General features: G+C 40.6%; 1 protein-coding gene across 3 annotated transcripts in view; it reads right to left on the reverse strand.

Annotated features, from left to right (window-relative positions):
- Positions 1 to 15,723, reverse strand: part of unc5cb (unc-5 netrin receptor Cb) — a 189,489-nt gene that overhangs the window by 60,580 nt on the left and 113,186 nt on the right. For all 3 annotated transcript variants that reach the window (XM_039662011.2, XM_089126524.1, XM_039662012.2), the window contains one exon: positions 4,358 to 4,461. In XM_039662011.2, coding sequence (XP_039517945.2) covers positions 4,358 to 4,461 — 104 coding nt within the window. The remainder of the gene's footprint in view (positions 1 to 4,357; positions 4,462 to 15,723) is intronic.

Below are 15,723 nucleotides of genomic sequence, written 5' to 3' on the forward strand. Positions count from 1 at the left end.
TTTAATGCGGGACAGAGTGGCTGTGTGAGCTGATCCAGGATCTGTGATGTAGTTCTTTAATGCGGGACAGAGTGGCTGTGTGAGCTGATCCAGGATCTGTGATGTAGTTCTTTAATGCGGGACAGAGTGGCTGTGTGAGCTGATCCAGGATCTGTGATGTAGTTCTCTAATGCGGGACAGAGTGGCTGTGTGAGCTGATCCAGGATCTGTGATGTAGTTCTTTAATGCGGGACAGAGTGGCTGTGTGAGCTGATCCAGGATCTGTGATGTAGTTCTTTAATGCGGGATGGAGTGGCTGTGTGAGCTGATCCAGGATCTGTGATGTAGTTCTCTAATGCGGGACGGAGTGGCTGTATGAGCTGATCCAGGATCTGTGATGTAGTTCTTTAATGCGGGACAGAGTGGCTGTGTGAGCTGATCCAGGATCTGTGATGTAGTTCTTTAATGCGGGACAGAGTGGCTGTGTGAGCTGATCCAGGATCTGTGATGTAGTTCTCTAATGCGGGATGGAGTGGCTGTGTGAGCTGATCCAGGATCTGTGATGTAGTTCTCTAATGCGGGACAGAGTGGCTGTGTGAGCTGATCCAGGATCTGTGATGTAGTTCTCTAATGCGGGACAGAGTGGCTGTATGAGCTGATCCAGGATCTGTGATGTAGTTCTCTAATGTGGGACAGAGTGGCTGTATGAGCTGATCCAGGATCTGTGATGTAGTTCTTTAATGCGGGACGGAGTGGCTGTGTGAGCTGATCCAGGATCTGTGATGTAGTTCTTTAATGCGGGACAGAGTGGCTGTGTGAGCTGATCCAGGATCTGTGATGTAGTTCTCTAATGCGGGATGGAGTGGCTGTGTGAGCTGATCCAGGATCTGTGATGTAGTTCTTTAATGCGGGACAGAGTGGCTGTGTGAGCTGATCCAGGATCTGTGATGTAGTTCTCTAATGCGGGACAGAGTGGCTGTATGAGCTGATCCAGGATCTGTGATGTAGTTCTTTAATGCGGGACAGAGTGGCTGTGTGAGCTGATCCAGGATCTGTGATGTAGTTCTTTAATGCGGGATGGAGTGGCTGTATGAGCTGATCCAGGATCTGTGATGTAGTTCTCTAATGCGGGACGGAGTCCATCCTCTGGTAGAAGAAGAAACTGTTCCCTGAGTTTGTGGAGTTGGCGGGAAACGACTCCCTTCTGATTGCGGCTCATTTGTTCTGTCAGCGTTTCCACCTGCAATGAACTTCTGCTCACTTAACTGAGCTTTCCAGGTCAAGCACACTTCCTGTCAGAGCCGAATCAAAAGGAAACGCTCTCAGCCAATCAACACGCTCCCCGGAGAGACCGCTCTGATCTGACCCAGAATGCTCTTTGGTTTCACTCACGTTGGGTTAATGTGCTTTTTACTTCAAATCCAGCTGATAAGAAAATCCACCATACATTTTACATTCAATCAGCCGGCCGATAAGATCATATATCCACATTTATGTCTACACTCTTAAACATAAAGCTGCTTTATTGGCATCGATGTGTCCGTGAAGAACCTGTAAGATCCGAGGAATCTGTTCATCGATTCCACAAAAGGTCCTTTAGATATTAAAAACACGGTTCTTTGAAGAAAAAGCCTTTCGGAAACTTTATTTTTAACAGTGTAAAGCGCTTTATGCAATAGAGAGGGTTTCAAGGCACTAATAAAGAAGACAATAAGTCGCAAAATGCATCAATTACGAAAAAAAATCAGCAATAAGCAGCTCTACAAAAGACATTAGTGTTGTTATTCAGCTCATTATTATAGTTATTAATATTTTGAATTAGCTTTATTTTTAGATTTCTAATTTTCATGTTAATTCTAGTTTTATATTAAAGTTATTCCATTATTTTATGTTTTTCTTTTTAATATTTAGTTTTTATTTCCAGTTAATCATTTTAGTGCTTCAACTTCAACTTATATCAGTTTATTGCCAAGGCAACATTTCAATTTTTCTAGTTCAATTTAATATTTATATTTTATTCCAGCTTCATATCAGTGAACTTAAATGATTTAAGCAGTTTCCGTTTACGATATTAACCCCGGTTCAATGAAGATTTAACTCAGTCCAAGAGAGTAAATTGTGGCAGAGTTAATTTCATTATTTAGCTCAATTCAGTTCTCATCTGATAGAGTTGAACAGGCAATATTACTGAATATTAATTGTCTTTTTATCTAATTTCTGAGTGCATTCATTCGCAATAATGGGAAATATCTCTTGAAATATGTCACTTTGCATGCAATGAGTCGATATAATATATTAGTTTCACCTTTTACTGAAATAAATGAACTTTTGCACCATATTCTCAGTTTTCGAGTTTCACCTGTACGTCTGTTTGCTTTTTGTTTCTCAGCCCAAACAGGGAATAAACTATTTCTCTTTGGCCAAAAACAAGCCAAATGTTCATTGTGTGATCTTTCAGAAACATCCAAACCCGTGTGTGTAAAGCAGCAGACGCACATGAACCAAACGCTCAAACTTCTCTGCAATATTCCAGCAATTTCCCCCAATAAAGCTCATTTGACAATGTGGACGTCACGTGACACAACATCCCATTCTCCTCCACACATCCGGGGTGATATTCAACACGCCCACGCCTCCACGTCAACGCCAGCGAGCTAAAGATAGTCCGGAGTTAATGGTGGTGGCCATTGCACGTGCTAAGATGATTAAAAGAGCGGGAAAAACACCGCCCGAGGCGTTCACATGAAACCCTCCTCTGAAATCTGCCCATTGAGTTTGTTAAGCCTGCCTGGAGGAGGTTTCGCTTGCTGCGGATTTGCATCAAAACGTTGCGTCCTACTCTTTGTTATTGTAAAGATGGACGCTTTAAAGGGAAAAACACTGGATGCTCTGAACAAATCCTTTACAGCTGCCATCTATTAATCCTGTTTAGCTAAAACTTTGGGACGAGTTTGTCTGACAGCCCACTCCGGCTAAAATCGATGCCTGAATCAATATGTCCCGTGTAGCTAAATAGGAATTAACAGGTGGCCGCCGAGGTAAATGTTTCTGAACAAAGTCTGACATTTAGTGGAGGTGATTGAGTTATCTACACATCAGTCGGCCAGGAGTTTACCTTTGCTTCGGCCCCTCTAACAAACGTTAATCTCTAATTGGATATAAAACTCATCAGGAGAGTGCCGGTGTGTGGAGATCAAGAGAAGCCAAAGCGCCTCGATCGCCCCCGGTACTGGTCCCAGTATAGATGAAGTCTAAGAGAAACTAAACAACCAAATTACACTTCAAATCATTTTTTTCTGACGATGTTTTCTGTCATTTTAGGTAGTTTTTAACACGCTGATATACGTTTAAGTTTTCGTTTTTGGTGTGTTTTTTTTTTGGTCTAATTGGTTATTTGAGTCCCTGGATCACGAGTCGCACGAGTGTGTCTGTGGCGATAGCAATAGCCAACTATACATTGTATGGGTCAAAATTATACATTTTTCTTTTATGCCACAAATCATTAGGATATTAAGTAGAGATCATGTTCAATGAAGATATTTTGTAATTTCCTACTGTAAATATATACAATATTTATTTTGGGAGTGAATGCAACACAATCGTGAACATAAATGCACAACTTTAAAGGAGATTTTCTCAATTTTTTCTCCAGATGTTCAGTAGTTGTATCTCTGACAGATATTGTCCTATCCTAACACACCATACATCAGTGGAAAGCTTGTTTATCAGCTCTCAATTTCAAAAATGTGACTGGTTTTGTGGTCCAGGGTCACATTTGATGCTATAAAAACGTGAATGTGACGTCATGATTGACAGCTCCTCTAAATGAAGTGTCACTGAGGGACCAAGAGAGTTTTGGGGGGATTTTCGCAACGAGATTGGAGCTTCAACTTGAATTTCTACATGTCCATTACTGTTCATTTCACACTGACATAAAGAGTTGTTCTGCAGTAAGGGTTTCTGCGAGTGTGTGTGTGTGTGTGTGTGTGTGTGTGTGTGTGTGTGAGGGCGGGGCCTTGATATCGTGACTGTGCAGAATCAGGTCCCAAATCAGCATCAGGACTTTGGCAGCTTCACTTTTCACTCGGTTTGCTACGACAGCTGGTGTTACTGGTGTTCAGAAGCACCGCTGGTTACATCATTTTCCCACTGTGTCCTCAGGTCATTACTACGGGAAAACCCTCGCTCTGCTCCGCATCATTATGAATGCCTGTACGGACACGCACATTTTACTCCGGTCTTCAAATTAGCAATTTAAAAGCTCCCAGGTTACACATGATAATATCCTCACGTCACATCCCTGCGTTTCACCAGTGGAAGAGAGGGAAGAGCGTCCATCTTTACGAACAGTGTATGTGTGGGGACGAATGAACCGTACCTCAGCAGCAGGAACTCCTTCTGGCGGGCGGCACTGGAGAAGCACTTCCTGTTCCAATAACACTTCCTTTCCTAGAGGCTCCTGGTCAAACGTTTTCCTGAGATCTGCGAGAGAAACACAGAAGCATGAGAATGCAGACGACCGAGCCAAAAGTTTGACATTATGCATTTATTTGATTGAATACAGTGAAATATTATTATAATGTATATCATATGTTGTCTATGTGAATATCTAGTAAAGAGTAATTTATTCCTGTGATGTTCAGCATCATTACTCCAGTCTTCAGTTTCACATGATCCTCCAGAAATCACTCTAATATGAGGATTGAATAAAAAATCTTTACAATTTTTAGATGTCAACTAGTTAAGTATTTCTGTTTTTGATGTTATAACTTTTTTATTACTGTGTTTTTTCGCTTGAAAAAAAATTACTGCAAAATGGAATTGTTTAAAATAAAACTCAAAAATAGTTGAAATTCTTAAATCTCACATGGATCTATGTGGCGTCAATATGTCCAAAATCTCAACCAATTTACCAACAAAAAACAAATACACAAATTGTTTTTCTGAAACTTAAAACGCAAAATGTTTTATTACATAATCACTTTGTAAAATCCACCTGTGGTAAAAATTAAATGAAATAATACAGTTTATATGTTGTTTATTTGTCTATGTGGTGTTTTTAATCCGCTTTAACACACACCATGTGTGCGTTGATAAGTGGACAGCATTGCTCCTTAAAACTGCAGTGAACCAAAGACAGTCTCAAAAACACGCTTTGAAATCGCTGGTGTTTCTGACCTCACAAACCACCTTGTAACCAATCAGATCAACGTGTGATCGACAACCTGTGAGTGGGTGAGTGGAGGCGGGGCTCATCTGCATATTCATAGAACCGCACATACTAAATGAGGCGAGGGTGTCGAGTTACATTCAATGACAAACATTTTTTTCAAGGAACAAACTCTTAAATATGTCATTTTAGTGGTCAAAGATGAGTTTTAAGGGGTCAAATAATTGACTAAATAATCCAGTGACTTAAATACTTTTCTCTGTAATGGCAACAAACCAAACATTGCATCGAATGAATGAGTTTGGCTTCACTTTGACAACAGAGTTAAAATAAAACTTAAACATTAATGCATTATGAATATGATTGAGTGAATAAGCTGTTGTAAAATCAGCAACCTAAACGTACATGAGACACACATTTACATTTTATTATTTAGCAGACGCTTTTATCCATAAGATATTAGGACGCTGTCACTTTAAGAGTGGACAAATAGTTACACACACACCTGTTGCTGCATGTCCAATAGTATAGAATAGAAAAGGTGAGTGCTATTTAGTACACACACGCATCCAAACCAAAACCAAAATCAGTCCTATTAGTAAATCAGTGGAGGTCTACAGCAGTTTCAACTCATTTCCACTCTCACACACACACACACACGTCCACCGCGGGCCATTCTCCATCCATGACATCAGATGTTGGTTATTCATTCTGTAATATTTAACAGTTCTGGCCATCTTTCCCTCAAACATCTCCTCTCAGCTTCTGTGAGTCCGGTGGAGGCTGCTGGAATACAGATGTGTGTGTGTGTGTGTGTGTGTGTGTGTGTTTCCACTCAGCATTCGCTCCTCACTCCTCATGCTTTCCTGGGTACATATTTGACTTCCAGCGTGAATAAAGCATTGGGATGAGGAGGCCGTGAGGCGGCACATGCTGACGGCCAGCGCTTTCACAGGTGCTGTAATGAGTTTCGTGTTTCACCCTGAATATTAATGCCATTAGACAGCTTAACACTGACTTTACACAACTCTCCATGTTGTACATCAGGCTTTCTTAAGACCAGGCTCATTCAAAGCATGTGAACCAGATTTTCCACACGATATTTCCGGCTTATCTGCCGTCGGTGTCATTTACACATTTATCATCGGGCCATGCTGGGAAAACGGTGCCATGAAGACAAATGGATTCAGACTCATTTCTCTGTGAGTGATAGAAGCATCATACACACGGATACACACTCGGGTCAATGATTCAGAGTGACTGAGTTTAATAGAGGAAACGCCAGTAAAACAAACGATTATCAGTTTAAACTAAAGCTTGGACTCGATATAGTGTTCCTGAGATCCTGAGATCATGGATATCCGCTTTATAGAAATACTATATAGGTCTAAATCCATGTGATCACTCATATCACTGTTATATAACATCATCATATCGCCAGACCTTTTTATTTAAAATTCATGCAGAATATACAATGGTAAATATTAAATTGATGTCCGGTCAATACAATATATAACAATACAGTTTATGAGGAATGATTTTACCCCTAAATTCAGCAAACTGACACTTAATGAAAACTGCAAATCCAGCTTTCTCTGCCTGGATCCAGATGATTCTGTCAATCTCAGCAGTCTGGACAAATATACCTCAGATTTCTGAAATTAATTTCAATTATAAGGGCTGATTAATCGCGATTAATCGCATCCAGAATAAAAGTTTGTGTTTACATAATATATGTGGGTGCACTGTGTATAATTATTTTGTATTGTGTGTGTGTGTGCATAAATACACACACATGCATGTATATTAATATTACATGACATGTATATTATACAAATATACCTCACTCTTGTCAACACTATTTATACAGTCAGTCTCAAAACTCTTTCCCGTTAGATGTGTTTGTGTTTTTTGCAGCATTCACACTGAAAACAAAACCTGCCACATGACGTCATGTGCATTCACACTATTAGCTAGTAGTGCAACACATGAGCTGTGTCTCAAAGCCTAGTCAGCTCCCTACCTAGAAAGCATGAGTCTGGACAGGCATATTACCCAAAGTTCAAACAAATCGAAACTACTCATGCATAATATAAACAATGATTGTAATCAACATAGAAAGTGCCTATAACAACTACTATTTGAAAAAGACAATCCAAATATGTCTATGTCAAGCAACAACGTTCCAGTCTCACTCTTGAATCCAACTGCAGTTCCTCCACTGGCCACTAGACAGACTCCCATAGACCCGCATGTTAAAACGGCCAATTTTACAGCAGAATAAACATGTTTACAGTCTGGCGCAAAAAGTGGTTTTGGTCTATAAAGCTAATGTTGCCCTTCATGACGACTGTGACTATGAGGGGGTGAGTGTTTTTTAATAACTAATCCGTTTGAATTATATCAAGCCGTAAAGTTCTGCATAATTAAGGGCGTGGCCACTTGAGTGACAGGTGGATTGCCGCTGATGTCACTGCTAGCCATTTGTGTTAGTTTCATGTCACCTTAGCTAATCCGCCTCGCTGCACATTTATCCGCGAGTGATGCGCGGCCAAGTTGGCTCCGCCCACTTTGAGCTTAAAAACGCTCTTCAGAAACACTACGGGTGACGTCACACATTTTTTACATTTTACAGTGAATAAATGGTCTAAATCCAAAAATGTTTCAAACACGCATTCAAAATGCAGATAGACAGACTCTCATAATTTCTGTCAAGGTCACGTCACTGCTAGTCAAGTTCTTGTGTTTGTTTGACTCAAACAAATCTAGACGACTTTGTCACATCAACTCCAGCGAATGAGACGAGGGCGGAGCTGCAGGAATGATTGACAGCTCCCGTCAGTCAGTCAGAAGGCCGGTGGTACTCGCGCACGCTTCTCCCTCGCTGACAGTGATGGATGAGCCGATCCCACACACTCCTCTGGGCCTCCTCCATCACACACTCAGTCTATCTACGCCCGTCCAAGAGGGCCACGGAGGACGAGAGATTTCACTGCTGCTCTAATAAAAATCCAATATTTCTCTGCGTTCCCACACGCGCTGGAGGAGGTGAGATCAGGAGTGTGTGTCGCTCCTGCGGGTCCATTACACACATATTATAGTGTATACGGCGTCTGCTCTCTCCAAACAGATCAACAACACCGTACCTGAAGAGAAAATGACAATCAAGTAAAATCCCATTCAAGGGAAGTCAGTCAGTCAGTCAGTCAGTCAGTCGCCGACTCTGTGATGAAACAGATTCACGACTGCAGCCCAAACTGCTCGTGTTATGTGCAGAAAGAGTCTGTTAAATATATTGTTTACTCTCATTAAAATCTGATGACTAATGACATATTTTATTTTAATTTAAATTTAAAAAAACTGTCTCTCTCTCTCTCTCACACACACACACACATTAAGAAAGCTTAATAGTTCTAAAAATGGATCATATTCTTTACAGTAAATATACCAATGTCTTCAAGCTTATTTTTGGGTTAATTGGCCTGTTTTTGAGGTTATATTTCTCTCAACTCACATGCAAAATAGAATTTGATTAAATGTGGACCTGCGGCGCCGGATCACAGGCCCAAACGAGCAGTAACAGGAGACGTGTTTGCTGGAATGAATGCAGTGAGGATAAAAGAAACGTTTCATACATATTTGATGGATGGATTATAATAACGCTTATGAAACGGAGCCAGTGGTTGTTAACAGAGTGTTATAGTTGTGTTGGACAGAAACAAGCGCTTTGTGTACAGTATGTTAAAGAAGTTGGGTTTCTGTTTCACTCGGGCACTTGTGCTCTCGGTACAGGGCATTATGGGAAGTGTGTTTGGGTACAGGCCGCCGGAAGCTCTTCTGTGCTTTTAAATATGAATTATTGTTGCACTACAGTACATACATTATATTTAAAGCGGTGGTTGATTATGATTTCACTTCTCTAGCTGTAGTTAGTGTGTAATGTTGCTGTTTGAGCATGAACAACATCTGCAAAGTTACGAAGATCAAAGCAAAAAGAGATATTTGCTTTTAAAGAAATCTCCTTTTAAGGACTACAACAAACGGCTGGTAGAACTACACGAGCTTCTTCACGGGTTAGTGACATCACCAACCCTAACATTTACATAAACCCCGCCCCCAGGAACACAATTATAGATGACCATGACAGAATATGCTAATCAAAGACTTGAGGAGAGTTAAGTACACATAATCTATATAAATTCATCAAATAAACTTGACTCAGGTTTGAACATAACAAGCTCAACGTTTTTGAAATGTTCAGTGCGTGTGTGTGTGTGTGTGTGTGAGGTAATCGGAGCTGCTAACACACACCAGCTGTTGTAGCTCCGCCCCCTGTGGCAGGAGCAGCAGCTCATTTGCATTTAAAGCGACACACACAAAAATGACACGTTTCTGCTCAACGTCAAAAAGTGACAAATTTAACATGCTATAAAAATATCTGTGGGGTATTTGAGGTCAAAATTCACACACACACACACACTCTGGGGACATGTGAAAATTGTATTATACCACACCTTTAAAGAAAGATGTAATAGAGATTTCCAAAACTAAATGAATGGCCTCATGTATCTGATCTGAGGTCAGGAGGCATTCAGATCGCCTCGAGAGCGCATCATCATCAGGTCACTCGTCCTGAAGCCGATGTTCGTCACTGAAGAGGAGCGTTCAGTGAGACGAGAGATGAAGGTCGCGGGTTTGTCGAGATCAGAGACAGAAAGCTGCCCTATGGGTCTCACAACAAACCAAGGTCAAAACAGAGAGAGACTGCCAACAGCACACACACACACACACACACACACACACACACACACACACACACACAGGCTGTCTACTCATATCAGGAAATATTTAAAAAACACAACATTATTCTGATCACTTATTAGATTGAACGGCTGAAGTGACACTGAAGAGCCGCCGCATAAGCGTCACGTCAAATCACATCACACACACCATCTGAAGAAGAATCAACCGTTTGCTCTCTAGACGAAACACCCCATCATCTGTGATGTTAAACAACCGTGTCAGCTGACTACACACACACACACAGTAGCCTTCATACATGTACTAGCTCAAAGTGCTTTTTAAAGAGTGTAGTAAATTTAACAATTCAAATATTTATGAGACATATTTACAATGGTTCGGCTGCTGATATAAAACTGAGCAGCATTGTGTGAATGATCCGTGTTTTCATTTAATCTCAGTGATCCGGCAGAAACGCCATTAGAGTTGTGAATGTGAAGCCATTCATTTCTGTGAATCATTCGTTAGCATCACTCAGAAATCACTGAACAGGCTAAAGGACGAGTATATTCAGGGGTGTAAAGTAACGAATTACAAATACTCACGTTACTGTAATTAAGTAGTTTTTTTCAGAAATTGTACTTTTTTGAGTAAGTTTAAAATTGTGTAATTTTACTTTTACTTGAGTATGTTTTTTCAGTACTCTTTCCACCACTGAGTATATTTAATAATTGATATCTGAATCAGAATATACAGTATATTATATTATAGAATAAAAAACAAGTGTGAGAATAATTTAACTATTTTTTTTTCAGGAACAATAAATGTGTGGATAAAATGATGGGGAAAAGTGTTTTTATAAAAAGTGTGTGTGTAAATAGAGAGAGAGAGAGAGTGTCGATTTTACCATGTTTTACTTGAATTAAAAATGTAATCTTCTTTGTAAAGCTACAATGGCTGTTTGGATAAAATGATTGGTGGAGAAAATGCCTTTTTGGGAATTATTGAGTTGAAACACCACAGAAAAAAATACAGATCTGTTTTAGTTATATCACCCAATGCAGTTTCTACAACAGAGAAAAGTGAAATGAATATGTCCAAAACAGCTTTATCACACGGACATGAACGCTGCATGTGTGTGTGTGTGTCGTCAGCGAGCTCATCGGGGGCCATTACAGTAATAACTGGAAGTTTAAAGCGTGAGTCAGTCTCCACTCGGCACTGGGATTGGCAGTCTAAACAACTCAGTCCAATTACCAGCGTTTTCATTCCATTACAGGCCTTCCCTCGAGACCCGGTCGACACACACGCCCCGTTGTGGCACAATTAATGTGTTATATTCTGACACACGTGAGCTTGAGACTGTAAATCGGACGCGGCTCAGGCCAGTTCAGAGACTGGGTTTCTGCCTTCTTCACCGCAGTCGCTCTCAATGTTAACTTCATGAATCAAAGAGGCATTCTTGTTTCTGGCTCTAGAACAGGTTTCCTCATATTCTCCATTGTTGCGGTCTGTCAGTAACACTCTGTTTACTTCCTGCCCCTCCTCCTGAAAGCACACTGTGCTCTGATTGGTCGGCTGGATCAGTGTGTTGTGATTGGTCGGGTGTGTTTGGGAATGTCCCGCCCCTTTCCATAACCACCAGTTTAACACACTACTAACTAACTCAACCAGGCTCCGCCCCTTTATTCTGCGCATTTATTATTATAATGAGGGAATTGTGACGTGTTCGTTCGTGGGAGAAACTCAAGACTACAATGGAGGCGTTTCAGGAGTTCAGAAACACTGACACTCATATAGAGGAGGACTGGAGCTTCTTCATGATCAATATTGCTCATGTTTTTCACAGATTCACGTTTTTGAAGTTAACACAGTGATGATAACGTTTTTCAAAACTTGTGCCTTGGATTTTGTGTTTTTTGTGTGATTTTGGGTCCAGTATGTTGATACAGTACATCAAAGTGATGAACTAATTGTCTGGTCATATAGGTGATGTTGTGCTGAAAAAAACATACCAAAAACTGGTATGGTAAATGTTTGTTTATGTCGCAAAATTAAAAAAAATTAAAAAGCACTCAAAAAGGGCCAAAATAGCCCAAGACTCCGAAGGGTTAATGTCTAATGATCTCTACAACGGAAGTGAATCAATCAAAACTAACTTTATCTGGACAGTAACTTTATTCTAGATCTGCTGTAAAGCCGAAACACTCTCTGTGACTGTGATCGCCTGTTATCACTGTAAAGCTGCTGTGAAACTCTGTATAGATGAAGGAGGCTCGACTCACACAGCAACATGACACACTATAGTATAGGAATGAAAGAAAGCACTTTGTTAAATGAAAACGAGGCACAGAAGATGCTAAAAGGAGCTCGTTGGCACTGCAGTTTGTGTTTTCGTTTGTATTCGCATGTTCCTGTCACTGACTCATTACATCCTGGCAGACGTCCCGAGGAAAGTTTCCTCGTCCAATCTGTCTCCGAATAGTTTCCGAGTTTGAATCAAAGCTTCTCCTCGATGTTTGTTCTGATGTGTGGCGCACTGGCTGTGTCACATTAAAGGAGTAGTCCACTTCAGAATTAATATCTCCTGATCATTTACTTCATTGGACCATTATATTTATTGACCTTTCACCCTGATGGCGTAATGTGTGTTGTGCAAGACCAGCATTAGTGGTTAAAGTATATAAATGTGTGTTTTGTTGTTTGTCTAGATCAGACTCTTATTCCTCGGCTGGATCGTGTCGAGCTGCTCTGAAACTCACATCTGGAAAATCCTGGAGTGTGTTCCTCAAAAACCTTCATTTCTTTCCCACTGAAGAAAGAAACACATGAACATCTCGGATGACGTGCGGGAGAGTAAACTATCAGGAAATATTCCGAGTGGCCCGATTTAAAGCACTTTGGGGTTCTTGACAAAATGCGATCCATATTTTGTCCCGTTCCAGGGCCAAAACCTGAGTGGTGAATAATGTAAGGTAGAGCTGGACATGGTGGAAATGACCAAACACACACGCTGAATTTATTACCGCCTCTAATGGGCCAAATGCATTACAATGCCATTTGTGATATGTAGCGGTACACAACCTTTCTGCTTATTATAAATTAATGCAAGGCTGGAGACGATAGATGAAACGCGGCGTTTCTGTCTCGATACGTGCAAGAACACACAACAAACTTTAATTGAAACTTCAGCTGCATAACAGAAAAGATAAACAAATTACAAGCATTTCACACACAGCCGAATCTCACCAAAGGCCTCAAAGCTTCTGAAAGACAGGAGTCTCTATTGCTCACTTAGAGAGACAAAAACAGCACATGTTTGAAATAGAAAACTTACGTTATAAATGTCTTCACGTCAACTCTCATCAGTTTAGTGCATTCTTTAATTAAAACTATATTTAACATATTAAATCAATCATCAGTATTACTACACTATGCAGACTTGACACTCTTCACTTGAGACTCTAAGAAACCAGCTAGCAACCACCCAGAACACCCTAGCAACACCATAGCAACCACCCATAATACTCTAGCAACCTCTCAACAACCACTCTGAACACTGTAGCAACTGCTGGACAACAAAACAGGCAGAAGAAAGCTTTAAACTTCTTAACAATGCCATAGCAACAACCTACAATGGCATAGCAACAACCTACAATACCCTAGCAACCTCTTAACAACCACTCTGAACACTATAGCAACTGCTGGACAACAAAACAGACAAAAAAAGTTTTAAACTTCTTAAAAAAACACCATAGCAACAACCTACAATACCCTAGCAACCTCTTAACAACCACCCAGAACACTGTAGCATCTGCTGGACAACAAAACAGACAAAAAAAAGCTTTAAACTTCTTTAAAAACGCTATAGCAACAACCTACAATACCTTAGCAACCTCTTAACAACCACCCAGAACACTATAGCAACTGCTGGACAACAAAACAGACAAAAAAAAGCTTTAAACTTTTTAAAAAACGCCATAGCAACAACCTACAATACCCTAGCAACCTCTTAACAACCACCCAGAACACTGTAGCAAATGCTGGGCAACAAAACAGGCAGAAAAAAAAGCTTTAAACTTCTTAAAAAAATGCCATAGCAACAACCTACAATACCCTAGCAACCTTTTAACAACCACCAAGAACACTGAAACTACTTCAGGACTATAAAAAGACTTCAAAAACACAATAGAAACTGCTTGAAAACACCCTGGCAACACAATAGTGAGTTATGCACAGGCAAGCATCACCCAGGTTTTCTTGCATTTCTTTTCAGCTGAATCTTACGAAAGGCTTCGAAACATTCCATATTTTATATAGCCTAATAAACATTCTAAACATGTTAAGTCAATAAATCACAATTATTAGTGCTCATGGGGATCTAAACAAACCCCTTACATGCATTAATACTCATTGTGCAACTCGCAAACACCTAGAGGGCGCCTGAGCAACACCCTGGCAACCACCCAAATCACCATAGCAACATAGCGGTAGTGCGCTCTCAAAAGAATGAAACACTCAAATTTCCTTTAGAAAATATAAAAAGTGGAGTTTACTTTGAAACCTGCCACTGTGTAAAACTGAAAGGAGAGGAGTTCACAACAAAACGTCTCCTGTTGTCTTCGGACAGAAGAACGGCTTCGGGGGGAAATATCACAGCTTGTGTTGGCTGAGATGCTGACGGCTTCTCTCACACACTAAAGGAGTCGTGGCCAGATCAGCTCTCAACCTCGACCACACTTGTGTTCGGCTGAACCCGGCGGGCACAACTCAGCTCCCATGAGCCTCCTCTGCCAAGCTGCGCCCGCACATGTCGACGCATATGAAAACAATTACATTAATTGCATGTCTTTGGCTACTCGTGCTAAATTACACAAGCTAGTGAATTAAGGGCCATTTACATAGTTGAATTCTCCCGTCTCAACCTCTGAAACGCTGCCGCTGATTAAGTAAAGCCAGCAGAGTTTGCATCTAGCGCTCAAATCCACCAAACGAGCCCTCGTTACACACACTGAAACTGATCCTGGGTTTGGAATCGCTGTCAAGCCTAGGATTGCTGCAGTATATGCACATTTACCATATACAGTATGCAAATTTCCATGGAATATCCAAATTAGGGCTACACGATATATCGTTTTAACATCGATATTGCGATGTGCGCATGTGCCAGTCACATCACTGGATGCGCGATATCAAGTTTAATAATCAGATTCGCTGATTAATTGCAAAGTTTAACCATAATATAGTGAAAGTTTATCATTTGCATGTGTTTTAAGTCAAGTCAGGCAAACGCAAGAGGACTGTGTGTATAGCTGTCAACATTTGGTCGCTTTCAGGTTAAGCTTTCTGCAACTGCGTAAATGGGTTATAGGTTGCCAGGTTGAGATGACAAATGGGTTGAAATTGTATATGGTGTGTGGATTGTGTGAATATAATGCATTTAATACAAGATCTGGCAACTGATCAACATTAGACAAACATACTGGTCCGATTATTCATAAAGGAGTTTGGGCCATGCAAATTACAGGAGTTTCCCGGGAGAAATATTAAACCGAGAAACCCAGGAAAAACGGGAGTGTTGACAGGTATGACACAGACACACACACAGCGGCGCAGACAGCACGTGAACTCCAAATTCAGTTCTCTTTTGAGCTTAAATGGACACGTGCAGGCAAGATGAAGTGAAAATGCCCGTCTCGGTGAGTATCCTCGGTTATTAGTTGTAAACAGATCTTAGGTCTGTGCATTCATCTTAAAGTGGCAGCAGCCTAATGTACTGTTTGTGTCAGCTTTAAGTCAGAAAATGACTTGTACTTTAACAAATATAAATTATA

Source organism: Pimephales promelas, chromosome 23 (genome assembly GCF_988280905.1).
Source record: "Pimephales promelas chromosome 23, fPimPro1.hap1.1, whole genome shotgun sequence".
NCBI lineage: Eukaryota > Metazoa > Chordata > Actinopteri > Cypriniformes > Leuciscidae > Pimephales > Pimephales promelas.